At 56.8% G+C, this 19114-nt stretch overlaps 1 protein-coding gene across 2 annotated transcripts; it reads left to right on the plus strand.

Moving 5' to 3' along the window:
* The first annotated feature begins 9944 nt into the window (after positions 1-9944).
* On the plus strand, positions 9945-18945 carry AGPAT2 (1-acylglycerol-3-phosphate O-acyltransferase 2). Of its 2 annotated transcripts, none has more exons than XM_065648807.1 (6): positions 9945-10218; positions 13874-14007; positions 14346-14521; positions 14717-14812; positions 16047-16119; positions 16817-18945. In XM_065648807.1, the coding sequence occupies exons 1-6, from the start codon at positions 10028-10030 to the stop codon at positions 16966-16968; spliced, it is 822 nt and encodes a 273-aa protein (XP_065504879.1). In that variant the 5' UTR covers positions 9945-10027; the 3' UTR covers positions 16969-18945. The 2 variants fall into 2 exon arrangements, with proteins under 2 accessions (XP_065504879.1, XP_065504878.1); XM_065648806.1 differs by lacking the exon at positions 9945-10218 and adding an exon at positions 12100-12841.
* The last annotated feature ends 169 nt before the right edge of the window (positions 18946-19114 follow it).

A 19114-nucleotide genomic window follows, 5' to 3' on the forward strand; every position in this document is an offset into this window, starting at 1 on the left:
CGCCTCGCCGCCGGGGGAGAGCCGGGGGGGGCCGGAGGGGGCGGCCCGAGCCCTCGCCGCCCGCTCGCTCCGCCGCAGCGCCCGGCCCGGCCCGGCCCGGCGGGGCTCAGCGCGGCTCCGCCCGGCTCGGCGCGGCGGGGGCGGCGCATCAGCTCCGCCGCAGCTCGGGGAGGCGGGGGGCGGCCGCCCGGTACGGCATCAGCCCCCACCACACCGGCCTCGGGGGTAAAACCCACCCGGGAGTCCCAACCCCAGGCTCACCCCACCGCCCGGGGGGTCCCCGGCCCGGTTCGGGGGGTTCATGGAGATGCTGATCCCCCCGCAGCGCTCACAGCAGCTCGGGTTTTATTTAAAGCGATTTCGGGTGAGCTGCAGCGGGGTTCCTCCGCAAGGCAAACAGGGACACAGACACTGCTGCTCGGGTTTCAGATTCAGGAGGGAGACAGCGGGGCTGTGTGTCCCCCCGGCATCGCTCCCGCTCGCTCCCTTCCCCGCTGTCTCCCTCCTGAATCTTAAACCCGAGCAGCAGTGCCTGTGTCCCTGTTTGCATTGCGTCTGGGCAGGGAAACCTCCAGGCGAAACAGGGGCTGCTTTGTGTCAGGCAGCGAGCAGACAGGCCAGGGACAGCCTTTCATCCAGGGGGGCTGCTAGAGCAAGGGGGAGACAAAAATATGATGCAAAATGGTCTGGTAGGGTCAGTCATGGGGCCATTGTTAAGATAATTCCTCGCTCGCTATTAGTAAATCTTCAGATTATCCATTTGTCCCCTTTTCATGGTTCAGATTGCTTCCTTCCATTTGAATTTGGCTCAGAATGACCTTTGAAAACAAGCTCGTCGCATCATACCCAGTGGTTCCTACTCGTTGTCAAGCATCGGGTGCCTGAGGACTAACTAGCAAAAGCCTTTGCTGGCCCTATCTGATCAGCTACTATAAATAATGAGCATCACAACAGATTTGCACCAAAACACCCCAAATCCTGTGGCTTGTTTGCTGCCTTCTTTTAATATCAAGGAGATCCTTGCTGCACAAAGCCAGTGCAGCGCCGTGACCTCCACGCTCGCCTCGACGAGCAGACATTGCCCGCGGCGTTGCTTCAGTAACGGGCCGGGTTAACATCGCCTTGTCTGCCTGCAGCTCTCCTCCGTGCAGGTTTTTACATCCTCCTGAAGCCAGGATGGTTCTCTGGAGCTTACACAGTTTATTTTTAGTTTTAATTAGCCCAATAAAAGAGACAGCCTTTGTGATTTTATTTTTTTTTTCCTGTTGGGGTTGGTAATTTAAAAAACGGTGGGGACAGGAAGACGCACTGCTGGGTGCCTGGTAGCTGAGGCAGCTGTGAGGATGAGGAGGGAGGAGGAGGAGGATGCTACAACATGCTGCTTTGCTTCGCAGCTACAGGAAAATAGCTCCTCTGCTCAAGCAACAATAAATTCCTTATTTCCCTCTCAACCTGAAGATGGTTATTTTCACGCTCATCAGAGATGGGAAACGACATGCCTGGGCCAAAGCTGAGAGAGGCTTGAAGTGCCATGGATCTCTGCTGTGGGGCTCTGCGATGTTCAGGGGTGGATTGTCCAGAGAATCTAATTAGGAATGAGCAGACCTTTCCGAGCTGTAATATGCCAAGTAATTAAGTGATTAGTATTGATCGTTGGAATGCCTAATGAGCAGTTATCACTGAATGATTAATTAATCCAATCAAAAGAGTAATAAAAATTCTGCAGGTGTGATTATATCTTATATTCAACGCACAAGGGCAGCGGGATCTCTCCCTGTGTGCCTGTCTCCCCTTTATATCCCGGGCACGTGGACGACCAGAGTTGCCACCCTGCTCCCACAGCCTGGGCTGCCCTGTGCAGGGGGTCTCTCTCCTTCCCAAAAATCCCCCAGCAGTGCCAGGCCAGGCTCCCGGCAGCAGGCAGGCACCCATAGCTGCTCCATGTGGCGGGGAGGTGGGGACAGTGGTCCCCAAGGAGCTGCCAGCATCCAGAAGATGCCGAAAGCAGCCGATGCTGATCTCCTCCCTGGGAGTCTTCTCTCGTTCCCTTGATTAAGTCACTTCAGTTTCTCCCGGGTCACTCGGCCCAGGAAAGCCCAGCTAATCTCTGCTAAACCCGCGCGCTGGCCTCTGATCACTTCCCAGCCATGTGGTGGCTCTGCGGGCACGTCCCCAAGAGCGCTGCGTCCTGGGGACACGGGAGCTCTCAGGGCACCCACAGCCTTGTAACGGTCATTCGCTGGCCCGTAATATTTGCCCAATTACATGATAATGTTATTCAATACTGAATAAATTCTCTTGCCAGCTGGTGCTAACAGCAAAGTACTGAGCAGCCCTGACTTGTGCGCAAGGACCTTCAACCCACCTGTCCCTTTGTCCCCTCCCGAGCATCCTTTGCCACCCACCTTCCTCAGGGGGGATGTCAGTGGTGGGTGACAGCTGGGGACAGCATGGCCAGATGCCGTCACCCACAGTGGCCACAGCTGCTGCTCGGCAGGGGGTGCAGGACCCAGAACCGAAATAGGGACACACGCTCCCCGCCCCACGCTCTCCCCAATCCAAGCAGCACCGCCAGGATCACCGCATGGCCGCGATTCGGAGGGATTCCTGCCCCAGGGCGTGCGATGGTGCCCGACATTCCCAGGTGCTGCTGCAGCTCAGGAGGTGACGGACCCAGGCTCTAACGCTCCTTTCTGTGCATCCTTTAAGGATGTGAGGCTGATTGCGGGTGCTCTCTGTGCAGCATCCACAGCTGGCTCCGCGCACCCATCAGCTGCCTCTGACAGGCCTTGATGGGGCTGGGCGCAGCCAGTATAATTAGAAATGCTAATCAGCTCTTGTGTTTCTGGCTTGACAGCCCTGCCACCCCCAGCACAATCTTCCCTCCAATCTGTCCTGTGCCCACCCCCTCCGCTTCCTCTCCAAACCCTTGCTACTTGTAATTAAGGGCTCCGGAATTAGAGAGGGGGGAAAGCTGGGGCTGCGGGGGTTCCTCGTGTGCTTTGGGCCAGACGTGTATCCCCCGCAGAGCTCCTGACTTGCTGGGGATGGTTTGGGGGTCTCACCCTCCATCCGCCGCCAGCCCCTTGGGCTGGGGATACCCCAGGGGTGTCCCTGTCCCTCACCAAGAGCCCTGTGGGGTGCAAGGGGGGCAGCCCAAGGGCTCTGCGGGCTTAAAGGCAGAGGCTTAAAGGCAGAGGTTTTGCTGACTGTGGCCGGGAGCCCAGCAGCTCTGCAAAGGGAGCCGCTCTCATTAGGATTTCTGTCATGCGCCAACCACGGGCTCTTCCCAGCTGAGGAGGAAAAGGAGCTTGCAAAGGAGCAGGGACAAGGAGGCTGAGCAAGCAGATCCCTGCACAGGCTTAGTAATTCATCGTCACGCCTTAGTACTAAGAGACACAACGCAGGGGATTCCTCCCTCGGCGTGCCCACAGACAGCCCCTGCCAGCCCCCAGCCCCTCCGCATGGATCCCCGCGGCGAGCCAGAGCGCTCCTGTCGCTGCCAGAGCCAGGACAGGGTTTTCTGCCCGAGCAAAGGAGACCCCTCGCACCCGCCCTGCCCAGGACCCCCAGGCACGGCCAAGCTTCACCAGGGACACACACCCGCTCCCCACGGCATCTTACGGCATGGGCTGGTGGTGGGAGCAGCAAAGGGCTCCCCCCTCCTCCCCACACACCGAGTACCGCGATTTCTGGAGAAAGGGAAATAGGAAAAACAGGGAGGTATCACAAAAAGGGTGCTGGGCCAGGGGGGGACAGGGCAGGGTGGCTCTAATGGTGAAAAGGCCCCCGCAGCACAGGCAGCTGACTGGGAAACGTCCGGGGATGAGTCAGATTGGATTTGTCATGAGTAATTGACTCCCCCCAGCACTGCGGTACAGGTTTCACGCGTCGCGTGAGCGGGGTCTCGAGCATCCAGGAATTAATGAGAGTCTGACCCCATCTGTGCAGCCACTTGAGTTTTTCCAGTGCAGACAGCTGGCTTATCAGGTCCCTCTATTCTTTACATATCAGATCAATCGGGATAGTTATAATCTAGTTCTTGTGCAAGCTTGGAGCAGCCTTTGCTGCCCAGCTAGCTCAAGGGGAAGAAAAGCAAGCGAGAGAGAGAGGTCATGATGAACTATTGATTGAGCAGGTGGCGGTGCCGCTCCCAGAGATGGCTTTTGCAGAGAACTCGCCCGGGACAGTTTGCCTCTATATCTCTTGCTAATGCTGCTCCATTGATCTTCCGTGACAGGCGGCAACTACAAGATTTTTTTAGCTGGAGTCATTAAGAGGCATTAATCAATAACGGAGGAAACAGAGAGAGAGAAACTGTTTCATGGAGAGATATTCCCCATGTGCATTTTAGCCAGCTGAGGTGCTCCTGTTTTATTTCCAGTGGCCAGGGAGGTGTGCCAGGGACAGAATTCACCTGGTGCTGGACTCTGGCACTTGGAGGAGATCCTGAGTCATTGCAACACGCTGGCAGCTCCGGCCACACTGTGCAATGAGAAGAGACCAGCTGGGGAGTTCATGGCATCCGATACCAGGTACCCCAGCACCCCCAAATCACCCTCTGTTCCCACACAAGTACCCCAGGAAGAGCTGGGTACTAATTTCACATGCCCAAAGTGCTGGGTACTGGTTTCACATCATGCTCCTGGTAAACGCAGTCGCCTCCTGGCCGCGATGCGCTGGGTGCCGGTGCTGGAGCTCAGCCCCTGCCCCTGCTCAGCCCGCGGTGCTGCTGCCGTGGGCAAGCCCGGAGCTCATTCCTGTGGCAAGACTGGAGTTGTTTGCAAGAGAAACTGTCCTTGTGCTGAAAGTGCCCCGGGATGCACCACTCCCCAACGCTGTCAGTACATTTCCATGACTCTGCAGCTGCAACACACATTTTTCTTCTCACGCAGCTCCTGTGCTCAGCCCCACCAAGTGTCTGTGCAGGTGCTGGGGCCTGTTTTTACAAGGAGAGCTGGAACAGGGGGCTGGAGACGTGCTCAGGAGCAGGGTGAGGGAATTGCCTTCAGAGGTGGCTGCAAAGAGAAGCAGCAGAGCCGGCCGCCCGCTGCGAGAGGTCTGTGCTGCTGCAGGAAGGGCGACCGGTGGCCCCGGGGCCAGCTCGAGCTGTGGAGGTGCCGTGGGGTCCCACACGGCTGAGCTCAGCTTGGGAACAGCCTGTGATGCAGAAGCTGAGCCGATATTTAATTGCGCTTGCGGACTTAGCCCAAAGGCCTGTTAGTGCTGCTGCATCCAGGGTGCAGCCTGGGGACACCGCGCTCAGCACGATTCTCGCTGCCTGTGCACCAGAGGGAGCACGGGGAGAGAGCGCAGCTCCTGCTAACCGGACCTGCACCGAGCAGGTAGCAAGTGATGCTTCAGAGTAAGAGAAGTGCCCTTCTGGAGGCAGGGACGGAGATCCCAACGGAGATCAGCTCCCCTTTGCGCCCTGGGACACATCTCGCCTTGACTCCCAAAGCCCCAGCCTCCCGCTGCTCCAGCTCTCGCGGGCTGGTAATTACTGCAACTCTCTGGGGAAATGGGACCTTCAGCTTCGCTGTAATTACAGCTACACATGCACAGCAAAGGGATCGAGGGGAGCAGGAGAGGAGGGGATGAAGCAGGTTGCACCAGCGGTGCACGCTCGGGCACGCATTGGCCACGAGCACCTGAGAGTCACAGCCCTGAAAAGACCCACGCGGGGCTCAGCACCACCCCTTGAATCCAGCCCAGATGGGGTAAGTTACACTGCTGCCGGCTGGTGGTTCCCTGAGATGAGGGTCTCTGACGTGGGACCCCTCTTCAGGCCCAGGGTGCCCATCAGGAGAAGCCCTTGGTGAACAGCTTTGCCTTCCCTGCTCAGTCCATCAGCCTCCAGGTCAACCACTTAGCCCCTTCCACCAGCACAAAAGCCATTAGAAACAATTTAACTTCCTTTATTTACACCCAATGTTTGGGGAAAAGCCTAATCCTATTGCAACTGAGTAAAAAAAGAAAAGTAATTCCAGTTTTACAGCCTTGGGCCTGGAGGAGCTGGAGCTCTGCAGCCAGACGAGATGCCCTTTCCGAGGCTGGGTCCTGCGCCTGGGACACTCTCCTTTTACTCAGAGCTTTGCCTGGGGCACATGGTGTGAAGTCTCACAGAGACCAACAGCTGCAGGGGGATTTCCAGCCTGGGTTTACAACTGCAAATGCAACGGTAAGATCGTGCAGCCTCACATTTTTGCTGTCTCCTGTTTCTGGCAGAGTCTGCCAGGAGAAAAAATCAAAATGCGTGTTGGGGGGTCAGTAATTGTTGGCTGATGGTGCATTGACTCTGCAAACACAGATCTCCAGGCTCAGGGGCAGCCAGAGGAGCAGTGCCCTGGCACTCGATGGGGCTGCCTGGGTGACGTTCCTCATGTGCATAAGTATTGTGCCAAATCAGCCTTGTATCTGACGTGGGTTTCAATAATTGGTTGAGTTTGTCAAGGCAGAGGTAAGACAAGCTCAGAGAAAGCAGATCTTTAAAAAGCACAGCTGAGAAATGGGTTTAGGGGTGTCAGGAGCAGCAGGGCTGGGTGTCCCAGGGCACGCACAGAGCACAGGGACGTTTCCTGGGGGGCTGGCAGGGGCTTATGGGGCCCCAAACCTGCCAAGTGCTTGTGACCCTGACAAACGGGACCATGAAACCACAGCTGGCTGGAGCGAACATCAGGTAACACAGCTATTTTCTCAATAACTATTTGTAGGTGAGTAAAGGTTACAGGAAGGAAGGCTCCAGTTATCTAATACACACTTATGTTTCTTTCTTAATTGCTCGCTCCCAGACTCCCCCAAGCTCTGTCTCTTTCCCCAGGGCCCACCATGCATGCAGAACCCCAGCACCGGGGCAGTTCGGCAACCTCGTGCTTCTGGTTTTCGTGCAACCCCGTGGCTGCGCAGCCCTGCGGGTAACGGCAGTGTCCCAGCCGTGCTGACTCAACAGCCCAGTTCTTCCCCAGGTGTTTACTCTGTTGTCACGCGAGCGCCGATATGTCGTTACAGCAACTAAAGGGAGTGTGACCGTGGGGCAGCAGGAGCCGATGCAGCAGCTGAGGGTCTGTCTGAAGCTCTGCCCCTGCAAACGTGGGCTCGGCCATGGGCTTCCACGCCACCCACACGAGGGCTTCACCTCACAGGCACTAGTGTCCTTTTAGGCTGAAAAAAGTGAGACGGAAACGGGATTCACGCACATCCTTTGCACAAACTGCTCAGTTTTTCAAGGCAGCTTCTCAAGGTCCGTGCTGGGGGGCACTGGGTGCCACACACACCTCCAACCGTGGAGCATTTACTGCCTGCTGGGCGCTTGCTCCAGACAGTGTTTCTGGACCCCGCTCAGCTAGACTACCTGCAGGGGACACATGCAACGGGTCTAAATAATTCAGTCAGTAGTTTAAATATGCAAAACACACAGTGCAATCTGGTAAGCTGTGGTTTCTCTTCTCTTCTCTTCTCTTCTCTTCTCTTCTCTTCTCTTCTCTTCTCTTCTCTTCTCTTCTCTTCTCTTCTCTTCTCTTCCCTTCTCTTCTTTCCTCTCCTCTCCTCTTCTCTCCTCTCCTCTCCTCTCCTCTTTTTTTCTTTTTTCTTTTTAAAAAGTATTTGGAACTCCTTCATCCTGGCTGCTCAAGCTTGCAAGGGCAGGGCGGGAGTTGCTTCTTCCTCTGCCCAGAAACAGCCGCGTTTCAGGGCTGATGACACCATCCGTGTTGCGTTCTGCAGCGCGCTGGGGCTGGCGGGCCCCCTTCCATCAGGCGGTTCGCTATGGCAATGTGAATGCACAGGCTGTCGTCATCTGGCAGCATAACCGCTTGCCTTATGAAATAACTCAGCGTGACAGCTCTGCTTGCTAGCAGGCAGGCCCATGTCTGGCTTCTAATCTGGCATCAGAAATCACTCCCCTTCCTTGAGCTACAGACTAATATTAAACATTTCGTTTGCATTACTCTGTTGGAGAGCGTGGGGAGAGCAGCCCAGCTCCTTTAGGAGCCCACACAAGAAGCAAACACGCATTTGCCATCCCCACCGTGCCACATCTGCTAATGCCGTTTGCCGCGAGCACCCTGGCCGTGCTGGAATTCGCATTTCAGTTTCCTCACGTCAGCCAGCGTTTGCGAGTTGAGCAGATCGGCTCTCACGGTGCCCCAGTGACCGATCACCAGTGACTTTCTCCCCCTGTCAACAAAAGCAAAAGTCACGAAGATAATGCAGAATCGCTCCGGGCCAGCGTATGTTCATCTGAAAAGGTCTCGGTGGCTTCCCAGGCATATGCTGGAGCAAGGCTCTCCGAACAGCCTGTACGATGCGGGCTGGAGGGATTAACCTAATGCTGCGTCGAGATGCTAATACAATAAAGGTTCTTTGTGGCATTAGCAGGAATCATGAGACCAGCTCTGAGATGTCATTGCCTGGCAGCTGTAGGGAGCGCCGGCCTTGAGCAGAGAGAAGGAGCTTGTCTGCTGCTTCAAGCATTAAATCTGCTGAGGGGCAGTGAAAATGCAGTGAGCCCCCTTCCGATTTGGTGAGAGCTCTTTTGGGAACAGCCACTGTGTCTGTTGTTGAGTCTAGGGAGAGCCGAGGCAACAAGGATTATGTGGAAAGGGCTTTTCCTTGAGTTTTCCAGGAGCTGTAAAGCTGCAGATACCATGAAGATGCTCAGGACTGCGGCTCCAGGGTTGCATCGTATCCCAGTGAAGTCACCGCCACCCGTGGGACTTTTGCTATAAAAAGTGTTGCAAAACCTGCCAAGGCCAGTGTGGGTTCCAGCAGATGCGCTTTCCTCTCCCTCAACAGCTTCACACCCATGAAGCCGCTGGGTCTGATCCTGACCTAACTCCAGCGCCAGCCAGGAAAGCTCCATCCCGCTCAGCACGTTTGTGCCAGTGGAAAACCAGCATCGAGCACCAGCAGAGCACATGGGTGACACAAGGGGCAGGGGAACGTGGCGAGCGGGAACCTGTCGTGAACATTCGCAACTGACCCATGCTGACCTTGCTCAGTTGTGAATTTTCGTGACAGACCCAAAGACCCCACACCATGCCATGAAGTGACCCAAAAACCCCACGTGACACCATGAGAGACGCCCCAAAGACCCCACGTAGCACTATGAGGGGACTCAAAGTCCTCCTCACCATGCCAAGAGGGATCAAAAGCCCCCACATAGCATCACGAAGGACTCAAAGACCCCACGCTACACCATGAGGGCCCCAAAAACCACACATAGCACCCTGAGGACCCAAAGACCCCCCATGGCACCATGATGGGACCCTAAATACCTTATATGGCACCATGACGGATGCAAATCCCTTATATGGCACCCTGGTGGGACCCCAAATACTTTATATGGTACCATGGTGGGACCCTATATACCTTATATGGCACCATGGTGGACCCCAAATACTTTATTTGGCACCATGGTGGGACCCTATATACCTTATATGGCACCATGGTGGGACCCCAAATATCTTATTTGGTACCATGGTGGGACCCCAAATACCTTATTTGGCACCATGAAGGGACCCTATATACCTTATATGGCACCATGGTGGGACCCCAAATATCTTATTTGGTACCATGGTGGGACCCCAAATACCTTATTTGGCACCATGAAGGGACCCTATATACCTTATATGGCACCATGGCAGGACCCGAATCCCTTATACGCCACCGTGATGGGAACCGAAACACCTTATTTGGCACCATGAAGGGACCCTATATACCTTATATGGCACCATGGCAGGACCCGAATCCCTTATACGCCACCGTGATGGGAACCGAAACACCCACATGGCCCCACGATGGGACCCAAAGCCCCCCTCACCATGCCATGCGGGCACCCCAAAGCCCCACGGTCCCCACCGCTCCCGACCCGCCCCGGCGGGGGCAGCGGCGGGCGGGGAGCGTCGGTCGCTCCGCGCCGCCCACAAAAGGCGGGGGCAGCGCCGGGCGCTCGGCGGAGCCGGTAGCGGCGGCGGCTGCGTGTCCGTGTCGGTGTCCGCGTCGGTGTCCGCGGCCGGGCGGCAGCAGCATGGAGCCGGGCTGGCTGCTGTGGGGAGCGGCGGTGCTGCTGCTGCTGCTCCACGTCCTGGCGGAGCTCAGCCCCGCCGTCAACTTCGTGCTGCGGATCGGTTTCTACTACGTGCTGTGCATCGTGGGCTCGGCGCTCACGGCGCCCGTCTGCCTCCTGGTCAACGGCGGCCGCACCGTCAAGAACATGCGGTGAGGTGGGGGACGGGTGGGGTGGCAGAGGCAGGGGGTGTGGGGGGGCGAAATATGGGGAGGTGAGTTCTGAGCCAAGCATCTGCCTGGGGACTTTGTGGGGGGGGTGATGGTGGCCTCCTTTATGTGACAGCAGACCCTTGGGTAGCTGCCCTGGTGACAGTGATGTTGCTTCTTGGCTCATGGAAGGTGCTGGGGGCTGCGGTGAGGGGCTGCTCCAGGGATGAGCACCCTTTGGAGTGGTCTGGAAGGGGTGAGGGTGATGGTCAACAGCCACGCTTCAGGGACTGCACAGGCTTTGGGGAAAGTTATGTGACACAGTGTTTATTTGGGCGTTCCCCCCCCCGCAGAGGCTGTGCCAGCAGATGGTGTTTAATGTGCTGCCCTCAGCCTGGTACAAGGAGCAGAGCGGCCATGCAGCTGCCCAGGGACACTTGTTGCTGTCAGGCCGCGCTGCGTGTGTGCTGTGACGGGTGCCTGGGGCGGTGGAGCTGCTGGAAAAGAACAGCTCATCTACATGCGGTGGCACACTTTAAGGGCAGAGCTGGCACTTCTGCTGGCAGCACAGGAGAACTTGGGTTCCTTGCTTTGCTCACCTGTAGGCAGCTTTTTTATTTAACCATCCACGTCCAGACCAAGTTATTATGGGTGGGAGGTAGAGGAGCCCTGTTACCTTGATACATCCTTTTGGATCGAAGGTTGGGCAACGTCTCAGCTGGCGGAGCTGGACTTTGCTTTGTGGTGCGGCTCTGGCAGGCAGGGCTCGGGGTGGAGGCAGCGGGCACAGGGCACCGACGTGCTGCCTGGTGGGCTCTGCCCTGCCCGTGGTCTGCGATCCACTCTGGTGCTGTGGGCACAGGCACTGGAAACAGCGACCTGCTCCGGGAGCTCCAGCCTTGGCTTGCTCAGGAGCAGCTTTCTGATGCGCGAGCAGCTTTGCTGCTGGGAGAATTTATGACGTTAGTTATGGAGACGTGCTCTCTCTTTTTCTTCCCCACCCCTAAAACTTTGTAAATCTCCTGTAAACTTGAAAGGAACTCTTTGGGAACAAGAACTCCTTGCATTGGACAACCCCTCGTGTTGAAACACAGCGCTGAATTTTGGCCAGAACCGCCCTTTTCCTGTAACTTAAGCCCATCATTTCCATGTGCTGGCACTGGCTGATGATCCTGGTCGCGTGTCCCAGCCTCTGGGAGGGCTGAGGCTGAGATGATCCAGTGAGCTCCTTATTTCTACAACATCCCAGCCTGTTTATTCTGGCTCGGGGAAGGGGGTTGGAGCAGAGCACGTGCTGGTGGACAGACAGCGATAACGGGGTCACTGTCCGGCGCAGAACACCCCGTCCTTGCAGCGCTCCTGGCTCCAGTGCCAAGCTGGTGTCACTTGGAAGAGGTTGCCCTCTGTGTCTGATAGAGATAGAGCTGTTTATCTAGCGGTGAAACCTCTTGCAAGGGCTTCCAATCTGGTAAGCATACTTCATAAATCCCTGAAAATCAGAGGATCCCTAAAAGGCTCCCATCACAAGCTGTGGAGCACAGTTTGTGGAGCTGGGGCTGCTGGATTTCAGACTTGGGCTGTTACAGATGCCCTGAAAAAGCACATTCCCTCTCGTTTTTCTACTCTCTTTGCATCTGGCAATAAGTGCATCAAATTTACAGCTCTCCGCAGCTGTGACTGCACCGAGTCAGGATCATTCACACCAGCAGAGAAGCTGCTTGCAGGGTTGAAGGGGAGCAGGACCCAACTTCTTAACCCCGTGGCTGACGTGGCCAGCTCAGCGAGGCTGCTGGTTACCTGGTGGTTCTTTGCTTCCCCTGAGCTCTGCCCCTTTCCCTCTTTCAGTGGCTCAGGCCACATCTTGTGCAAGGAAACGCCGGCTCCTTACTGGCAGGAGGAAGTTGGGTGGTTGCTCTTGAGTAATGTGTAACCAGCCTCTCCCGGCAGTTACCGAGCAGTGTAACTTCCAGAGCGGTGACCTCTTTTTTTGGTTGGCAGTCAGAAGGGAGGAGAAGTGGGATTTAGGTCAGTTTGGTGGCACGGCATGCAGCATGACCTCACTGGTTTGTGTCACCCTGCCTCTCCTCACCTGCCCCCTTGTCCCTTCGCCCAGGCTGCGCTCCCGTGCCCTCGGTGCAGGGCCGTGGTGCTCAGGAGCTCTGCAGCCTCTGAACCTCCCCGTGCCCTTTCCCTGGGTGCGGCTCCAACCTGCGCAGCGAGTTTGAATGACAGGCGGCTGATAACTGCAACGTCACTCAGCTGTGTCACCTGCGGGTGTTGGCCTGTCCTGAACTCCGTTGTCAAAGCCAGGGCTTGGGCAGTCGGTGTGGTGGGGCACCCCACAGAGATGTGAACCCCGCTGTGGGTAGGAGCACATCAGGTGAAGTTCCCTTGACAGAGGCATGTGGTTGGAGAGCTGGTGGCAGGGATGGAGAGGCTTTTGGAGAACAGATGCTGGGAGCTGCTGCCAAGCCAGGTTAAGATGGCTGGGTGTTCACCTCCCACCCTGGCTGACGAGGATGCTTTGCAGGCTGATGGTGCTGGACCCTTTTACTGGGGAGAAGCTGACACTGTCCCTTGGTCTTCTCGTGCTGGGAGATGATGGGGCCAGAGACCGAGCACCCAGGTGTGTGTTGGAGGGCAGGTCAGCCCCTGGAGCTGCTCTAGGGGAGAGCAGAGCAGAGCTGCTGCCTGCTCCTAGGGACATCGTTCACGTGCAAGCTCCTCTGCCTCCTGTCCTGGCAAACAGCTGCTCCCCTGCCCAAAATAGCCCCTGTGTGCTGCCAGCGTCTGGCTGCGTCCTTCGGCCCAGTTGGAGGGTCCCCAGCTCCCACCTGTCCTGGGGGTGGCACAGATGGGCCCTGCTCCCATGGGCTGGCGGGGTCTGGGTGGGTGACCCGGGCTGGGGGTGCTCACGAGGGCACGGCAGCCGCTCCGTGCCTGGGCACGGCTGAGCGGAGCTGCTGGCGTTTCGGGCATGGGGAAAAGCAGCTTTGTGGACAGACTTGTAGATCCACTGGGGAAGCAAACTGACAGGCAAAAGCCTTTGGCTTGAAGATGGGTTTGCCAGGGGCGCCTTGCCAAGCTGCCTGGGGAGCATCCCGTTTGCTGCTTGCATCCTCGCGGTGTACAGGGAAGCGTTTCTCACCTTCCTTCTCCTCCTTTCTTGGACTCTCCTGAGGTAATGACACTCCCAGCATCTTTCAGCACTGCAAGGAGCAGAATTGGCAGAGCCTTCCTTGGGTGACAGGAGTGCAGGCTCATACCTGTGTGCTGGGGAGCGGCAGCTCCCGGGAGAACTGTTTGAACAGCTTGTGGGGCTCCTCCGAAGAGCTCGTAGTGAGCCTGGCTGTGAGCTGATGCTGTTGGCTTGAAGGGAGCATGGACCATCGAGTCCAGCTGTGCCAGCCTCAAAGTTGCAATCAGCTTCCCCCAGATTTCCAGGAAAATTCCCAAACTAGAAGTGGACAGGGCTTAGCGTGCAACTGAAGCACCTCGAGCACATGGGACCTTGCAGGACAGACACCTGGGTGGCCCACAGGGCAAATGAGACTGGAGGCTCTGTCACAGATCTCTTCTTCTCTCCTTCCAGCCACCCTGGGTTTAGCAGACCCTGTCACCTCCCTGCCCTGCTGCTGACCGCTCTTTTCTTCTGCAGAATCATCAAAAATGTGGTCAAGACCTTCAAGTATTTCTTCGGCCTGAGGTTTGAGGTGAAGGGGCTGGAGAACTTTGAAGTGGAGGGCCCTGCTATCATTGTGTCCAACCACCAGAGCATGCTCGACATGATGGGTGAGCAGCTGGTGGGAGGGAGGGAGCGGTTCTCTTGCTCACCATCAGAGAAATCCTGCTCACATCTCCTGTCCAGTCTGTGCGGGTCCTTCTTTGTCAGTGCTGGTTGCAGGAGGGGTCTCCCCTCGCTCCGAGATCTTGTTGTGACCTGCAGCCACCCTGCCCCTGCAATTCTGCTCTGTGCCAAGTCTCTTTCTGCTCTGTTGATGACAGAAGCAGAGAAACGAGGCACTGGCCTGTCCCTCGTTCTTCTACCCTCAGATTGTGTCTCTTGTCCCACCCGAGTGCAGGCTGGGGGGGTGGTGGCTGCTGGGTCTGACCCTCTGCCATCATGTTAGGGATGATGGAGATCCTGCCTGACAACTGTGTCCAGGTGGGCAAGAAGGAGCTGATGTACGCCGGCTCGGTGGGCCTCATCATCTACCTCGGCGGTGTCATCTTCATCAACAGGAAGAGCACCACCAGCGCCAAGATGGTGATGGCAGAGGTGGCCAAGACTATGGTAGCTGAGAACGTGAGTGCGACCGTGGCATGTGACAGGGTGGCCTGTGTCTGGGTGTCCTGGGGTGGCACGGGGGGGATGTGGCACTCCTGATGCTGGCTTGCCTGAAGTTCCAGCCACCCGCAGCTCTTGGCAAGGCTGGCTGGCGGCTCGGCCAGTGGGAAGGGGGTGGATCGCTGGAGCAGAGCCTTCTGTCCCCACGTGCAGGTGAAGGTGTGGGTGTACCCAGAGGGCACGAGGAACTGCACGGGGGATTTGCTGCCATTCAAGAAAGGAGCGTTTCACCTTGCTGTCCAGGCACAGGTAACAGCACTTTGCTCCTGCACGGGGACCCTGAATGTTTCTGCAGTGGCGCTGCAGGCTGGTCACGCAGTGGGGTGGTTTGTTTGCTCTCAGGTGAGCCGTGCTCCCAGCCCTGCGGGTGCTGCACACCGTGAGCTTGCCCAGGGAATCCCAGAGCTGTTGATGCATTTCTCAGTCCCCCAGGTCACAGTAGCATAGTGTTGTTTCAGAATTGTTAATGCAAAGGCTTTAGAGCAACGTCTGGGCTTGCTCTGTGTGGAAAACGGCTCCCTCCCAGCCAGCCATATGGCACTCCTCGATATGCCCTGAACGCCTTCTCTCTCCAAAATTACAAGATCTATGAGTTGGTGGGGGGGCAGACAAGCAGCTCCAGAGCTGTCAGTGCTCCTGAAGGAGCGGTGAGCACAGCTCTGGGGCAGCATGATGGGGACACCAAAGATCTGCCTGTGCATCCTGGGCCACCCTGCTCTGTCACAGGTGCTGGGGACCAGGTGCCAGCAAGGTGACTGGGAGGAGATGGGTGTCCTTCTTCCCCATGCATCCTCTGGCTCACATCTTCAGGCTGGGATGACTGGAGCTCTGGGGGCAAACTGCTTTCCCTAAAAGGTGTTGAGCAGGGATCCTGGAGAAGAGACTGGGTGCCAGATCTCTGGGTGGGTTGGGCATGGCCAAGCCCAGGGTGTAACCTGCATTGTAGCATCCTCGTTCTTGCCTGAGTGATGCAATCAAGGCGGGGGCTGCAAGAAGGAAATGGTACCACCTCTGCTAACACCCCCTGGGTCACCAGTTGCAGATCGCATCTGTGTTATCAGCATTGAAATAACGACTCTGCGCTGCCCTCCTGGCTGTGTCTCTGCCTGTCTGAAGCTTCCCTGGTGACTCCTTTTTGTAGAAAATGAAAGCACACTAACCACGTGCTTGTACAGCACAGCAAGGCTTGTCAAAGCAGGCGTCCTCCACTACTTGCAGATTACAAAAAAACTGGGTTTTGAAGCCTGGCTTGGGACAAGTAGCCCCAAGCCAGTGCTGACCTGAGGCTGAAGTGTAACTTGGCCCTGGTGCCTTGAACAGCCCTGTGCCTTGAGGTGCTGGGGAGTGGATTTGATCCCATTTGTCTCCTGACTGTCCCAGCCTTTGGAAGTGGGTCTTGCTGTGGGGCTGTGTGTGCCCTGTGGGTCTGAGAGCCGGGCCAGGTCAGCTCTGCAAGTAACTCCTCTTTTCCTTCTTCCCCAAGGTCCCAGTGATCCCTGTGGTCTATTCCTCCTTCACCACCTTCTATAACCCAAAGAAGAATCTATTTACATCAGGTACTAGAGAGCCCGAAGGTCTTTACAGTCGCCTGGGGCCAGGGTTGATGCCAAACCCATGTGGAGATCTGGTTTGCAGGGGTGTGGGATGGAAATGGAACTGGGGTGAGCAGGAGGAGTCTGGGAGATTTGGGGAGTCAGTTTGAAGCACTTGGCACCAGAGCCTGCGCTGGGTTCACTCAGGAAAGGACGTAATTAAATACGGCGAGGAATGTTTTCAATAAAAATTGGACATCACCTGCCCGTAACTGGCACAGCCCAAGTCATTTGGTGGGGGCTTGGGGGGGAGGAGGGAGCGTGCTCTGCTCCTGGGCTTCCAAAGCAGGGACCTCTGCAAGCAAGCCGAGGAAGCTGGGCAGAAAGTTGGCTTTCCGTCAACTCGGAGCAGTAATCCTCATTTCTGGGAGGCAGCCCTGCTTGCTGGGGAGCCAGCTGAGGGTGGGAGGGTTGTGTGGGAGCAGATGGAGCAGGCCGTGCCCGTCCATGCCTGTGGGATCCCCCTGCTCTTGGGCAGGTGAGGGCAGAGCAGCGACACCAGCCTTGGGAAGGGACGAGCTCTGGCTGGGGTGTCAGTTTGGGGCACAAGGGGAATGCTCTGCTTGGGGTGGCTGTTTTGAGGGCAGGGTCTTGGAGGGGGGGCAGACAACAGTGCTCCTGTGACATATGGGTTTCTCACAGGCTCTTCTTTTGTTCTCAGGAAAAGTCAAGGTCGAGGTTCTGCCTCCAATAGAGACCAAAGGCCTGACATCAGACGATGTCTCTGACCTCACTGACAGATGCTTCCGCACCATGAGGGAGACCCTCTTCAGGCTGTCAGGCCGGCCAAGCGAGGTGGAGGACTCGTCCTAGATGTGTCTGCAGTGGCGTCACCGTCTGGTGGTGACTGAAGGGACCTGTCCGTTGCCAAATACCGAAGGAACTTCTCTTCCTCTGCAGCGACTTCTAACTCTGGGAACACCACGGACTGGCACACACAGGGTGTCGAGCCAGCGCTGAGGTGCCCCTGTTCAGTGGATTTCTCTTATGGGTTCATTATCTCGCAATGAAACGTCTTCTTTTTCTGAATTTCTCAGGCATCAAACTTGTGCTACCAAAGGGCTCAATGACCGGAGAGATAAGTCCCTCCAGCTTGGGCAGCTGGTGTAGGGTGATGATGAAAACCTGGCTGGATGCTGGGCTCTGCCTGCGTGTTCCTGCAGACTCTGCTAGTGCTGGCGTGTCCCTGCGCCGTCCCTGATGGAACCACCAGGCAGCCGTTTCTATCTGCACAACCTTGATGCTGCTCAAACGGGGCTGGGAATCGGGTGGAAATCTGGACTCTGGCTCTTTGGCAGCACTGGGAGCTCACTGTCCTCGCTGGGCAGCCCAGAGCGCTGCCGTCCGGCACTGTGGAGCTCCCAGGAGACATCCTTGGGTCACAGCAGCATCTCATGCTGGGGCTTTGTGTTGCCCAGGCACTCCTGAGCTGAGTCTTTCACTTCTGAAGAAAGCACCTGGGGCCAATAACCTCAGCTGGGCTGCAAAGGGGGATGTGTGGGGCAAGTCAGCCCTATAGTGTGTTTTTTTGGGCCAGGTTGCCTTGTTGGAACAAGTGCCCTTGGTCACTGAGGGGTGCGGCGGTGGAGAGGGGAGCTGCAGTCTCACCAAGCCAGTTTATATAGCCTGGGCAGGGTTTAGTTGAATGCTGTCCAGCCTTGCCAGTTCAGTTGTCTTCCGAATGAAACCCCACGCTTGTTTCTCCTATTCAGACCCTACCAGCTTGATTTGAAAACTGCATAGATCTGTCAGAGTCCTGGGCCAACCTGTCCCCACGTATGACCTGTTTGTGGCACACCTGGACACCGTGTGTGACACGCACCTGGGGTGGCTCAGAGCTTCCTTGGTGGTGGGGACCTGCTGTGGCTTGTCCTTGTCACAGCAGTGCCTGCAGGACTTGTTGCGGATGCAAAGGGCTCTGTCACGCTTGTTTTGCCACTTGTCATGGTCAGCAGTGGCCGAAAGATGGTGCCTGTCCCGCGTGTCTTTGTGCAGATCTCAGCGGAGCCGCTGCTCTGCAAGGCTTATGAAACTGCAGAGCTGCAGGGGGGGTGAGCTGCGGCCGTAACGGGGCTTGGGAGGTTTCCGCTCTCCCTTTGGGGGAAACGGGCTCATTCCCCATTCAGATAAAGGGATTTCCCCGGTGCTTTGGGGTGACGGACCAGCAGGGCTCCTGGATCCCTTGCTGGGAGCTGCCAAATTGTTGGTGAGTTCTGCAAAGAGCAAGGCTGGGCAGGTCCCTGGGGGTGACCTTCACCTTGAACTCAGGTTGAGGGAGGCTTCAGCTCTCCTGTTTGTGGTGCAGGGTGTAGAACCGTGAGATAATCCACCTGCGGCTACTCGGGTAACCAACACAGTGGCATTTGCAGCCTGTCTGGGGCTGTGTTAGTGGAACTGCGGTCATGTGGCATTTTAGGGTGAAAGCCTCAACTGGGAAATGTGGGGATTCCAGTACAGCCAGTGGTCCCTGAGGGAGGGAGTGCTCGGGCTGAGCCGCTGCTGGCGGGGGCGGTATTAGAGGGGCCTTACAGTACAGACTCAGGGGTCAGACCCACCGCGGGACGGGTCGGGAGGAGGAGGAGGATGGGATCTGAACCAGCACTTTGTAAGAGCAGCAGATAAAGGACATGGAGGTTAAACCCGGGAGGGCTCCTGGAGGGCATAACCGCATCCACAGAGTGACTCCTGCAGCATCCTTCCCTGGGAGGAGGGAGCGGTGCCTCCGTGTGCTCTTATCTGCTGCTCGCTTTTAATTGGGTTGAGAATCATGTTATGTGCAAAAAAGAAAAAAAAAAAGTTCACCTTTGGTTACTTAAGTAGAGTCCTGGTCTTGTGTGGGAGCTGGGGGAGGAGGGATGCTGCGGGAAGGAGGGTGCTGACCCCCCAGCTCCTGTGGGGGGGTTTGGTGACTACTGAGGGGGATGGCAGGTCCTTGTCCCTTCCCTGTGTCACGCAGGCA

Source organism: Caloenas nicobarica, chromosome 19, assembly GCF_036013445.1.
Source record: "Caloenas nicobarica isolate bCalNic1 chromosome 19, bCalNic1.hap1, whole genome shotgun sequence".
NCBI lineage: Eukaryota > Metazoa > Chordata > Aves > Columbiformes > Columbidae > Caloenas > Caloenas nicobarica.

Coding starts and splice junctions, on each gene's coding strand:
- AGPAT2 (XM_065648806.1), top strand. CDS start 12,618: ATGTGGTTGGAGAGCTGGTGGCAGGGATGGAGAGGCTTTTGGAGAACA. Junction 14,008..14,345: donor GAGCATGCTCGACATGATGG/GTGAGCAGCTGG, acceptor CCATCATGTTAG/GGATGATGGAGATCCTGCCT. Junction 14,522..14,716: donor AGACTATGGTAGCTGAGAAC/GTGAGTGCGACC, acceptor CCCCACGTGCAG/GTGAAGGTGTGGGTGTACCC.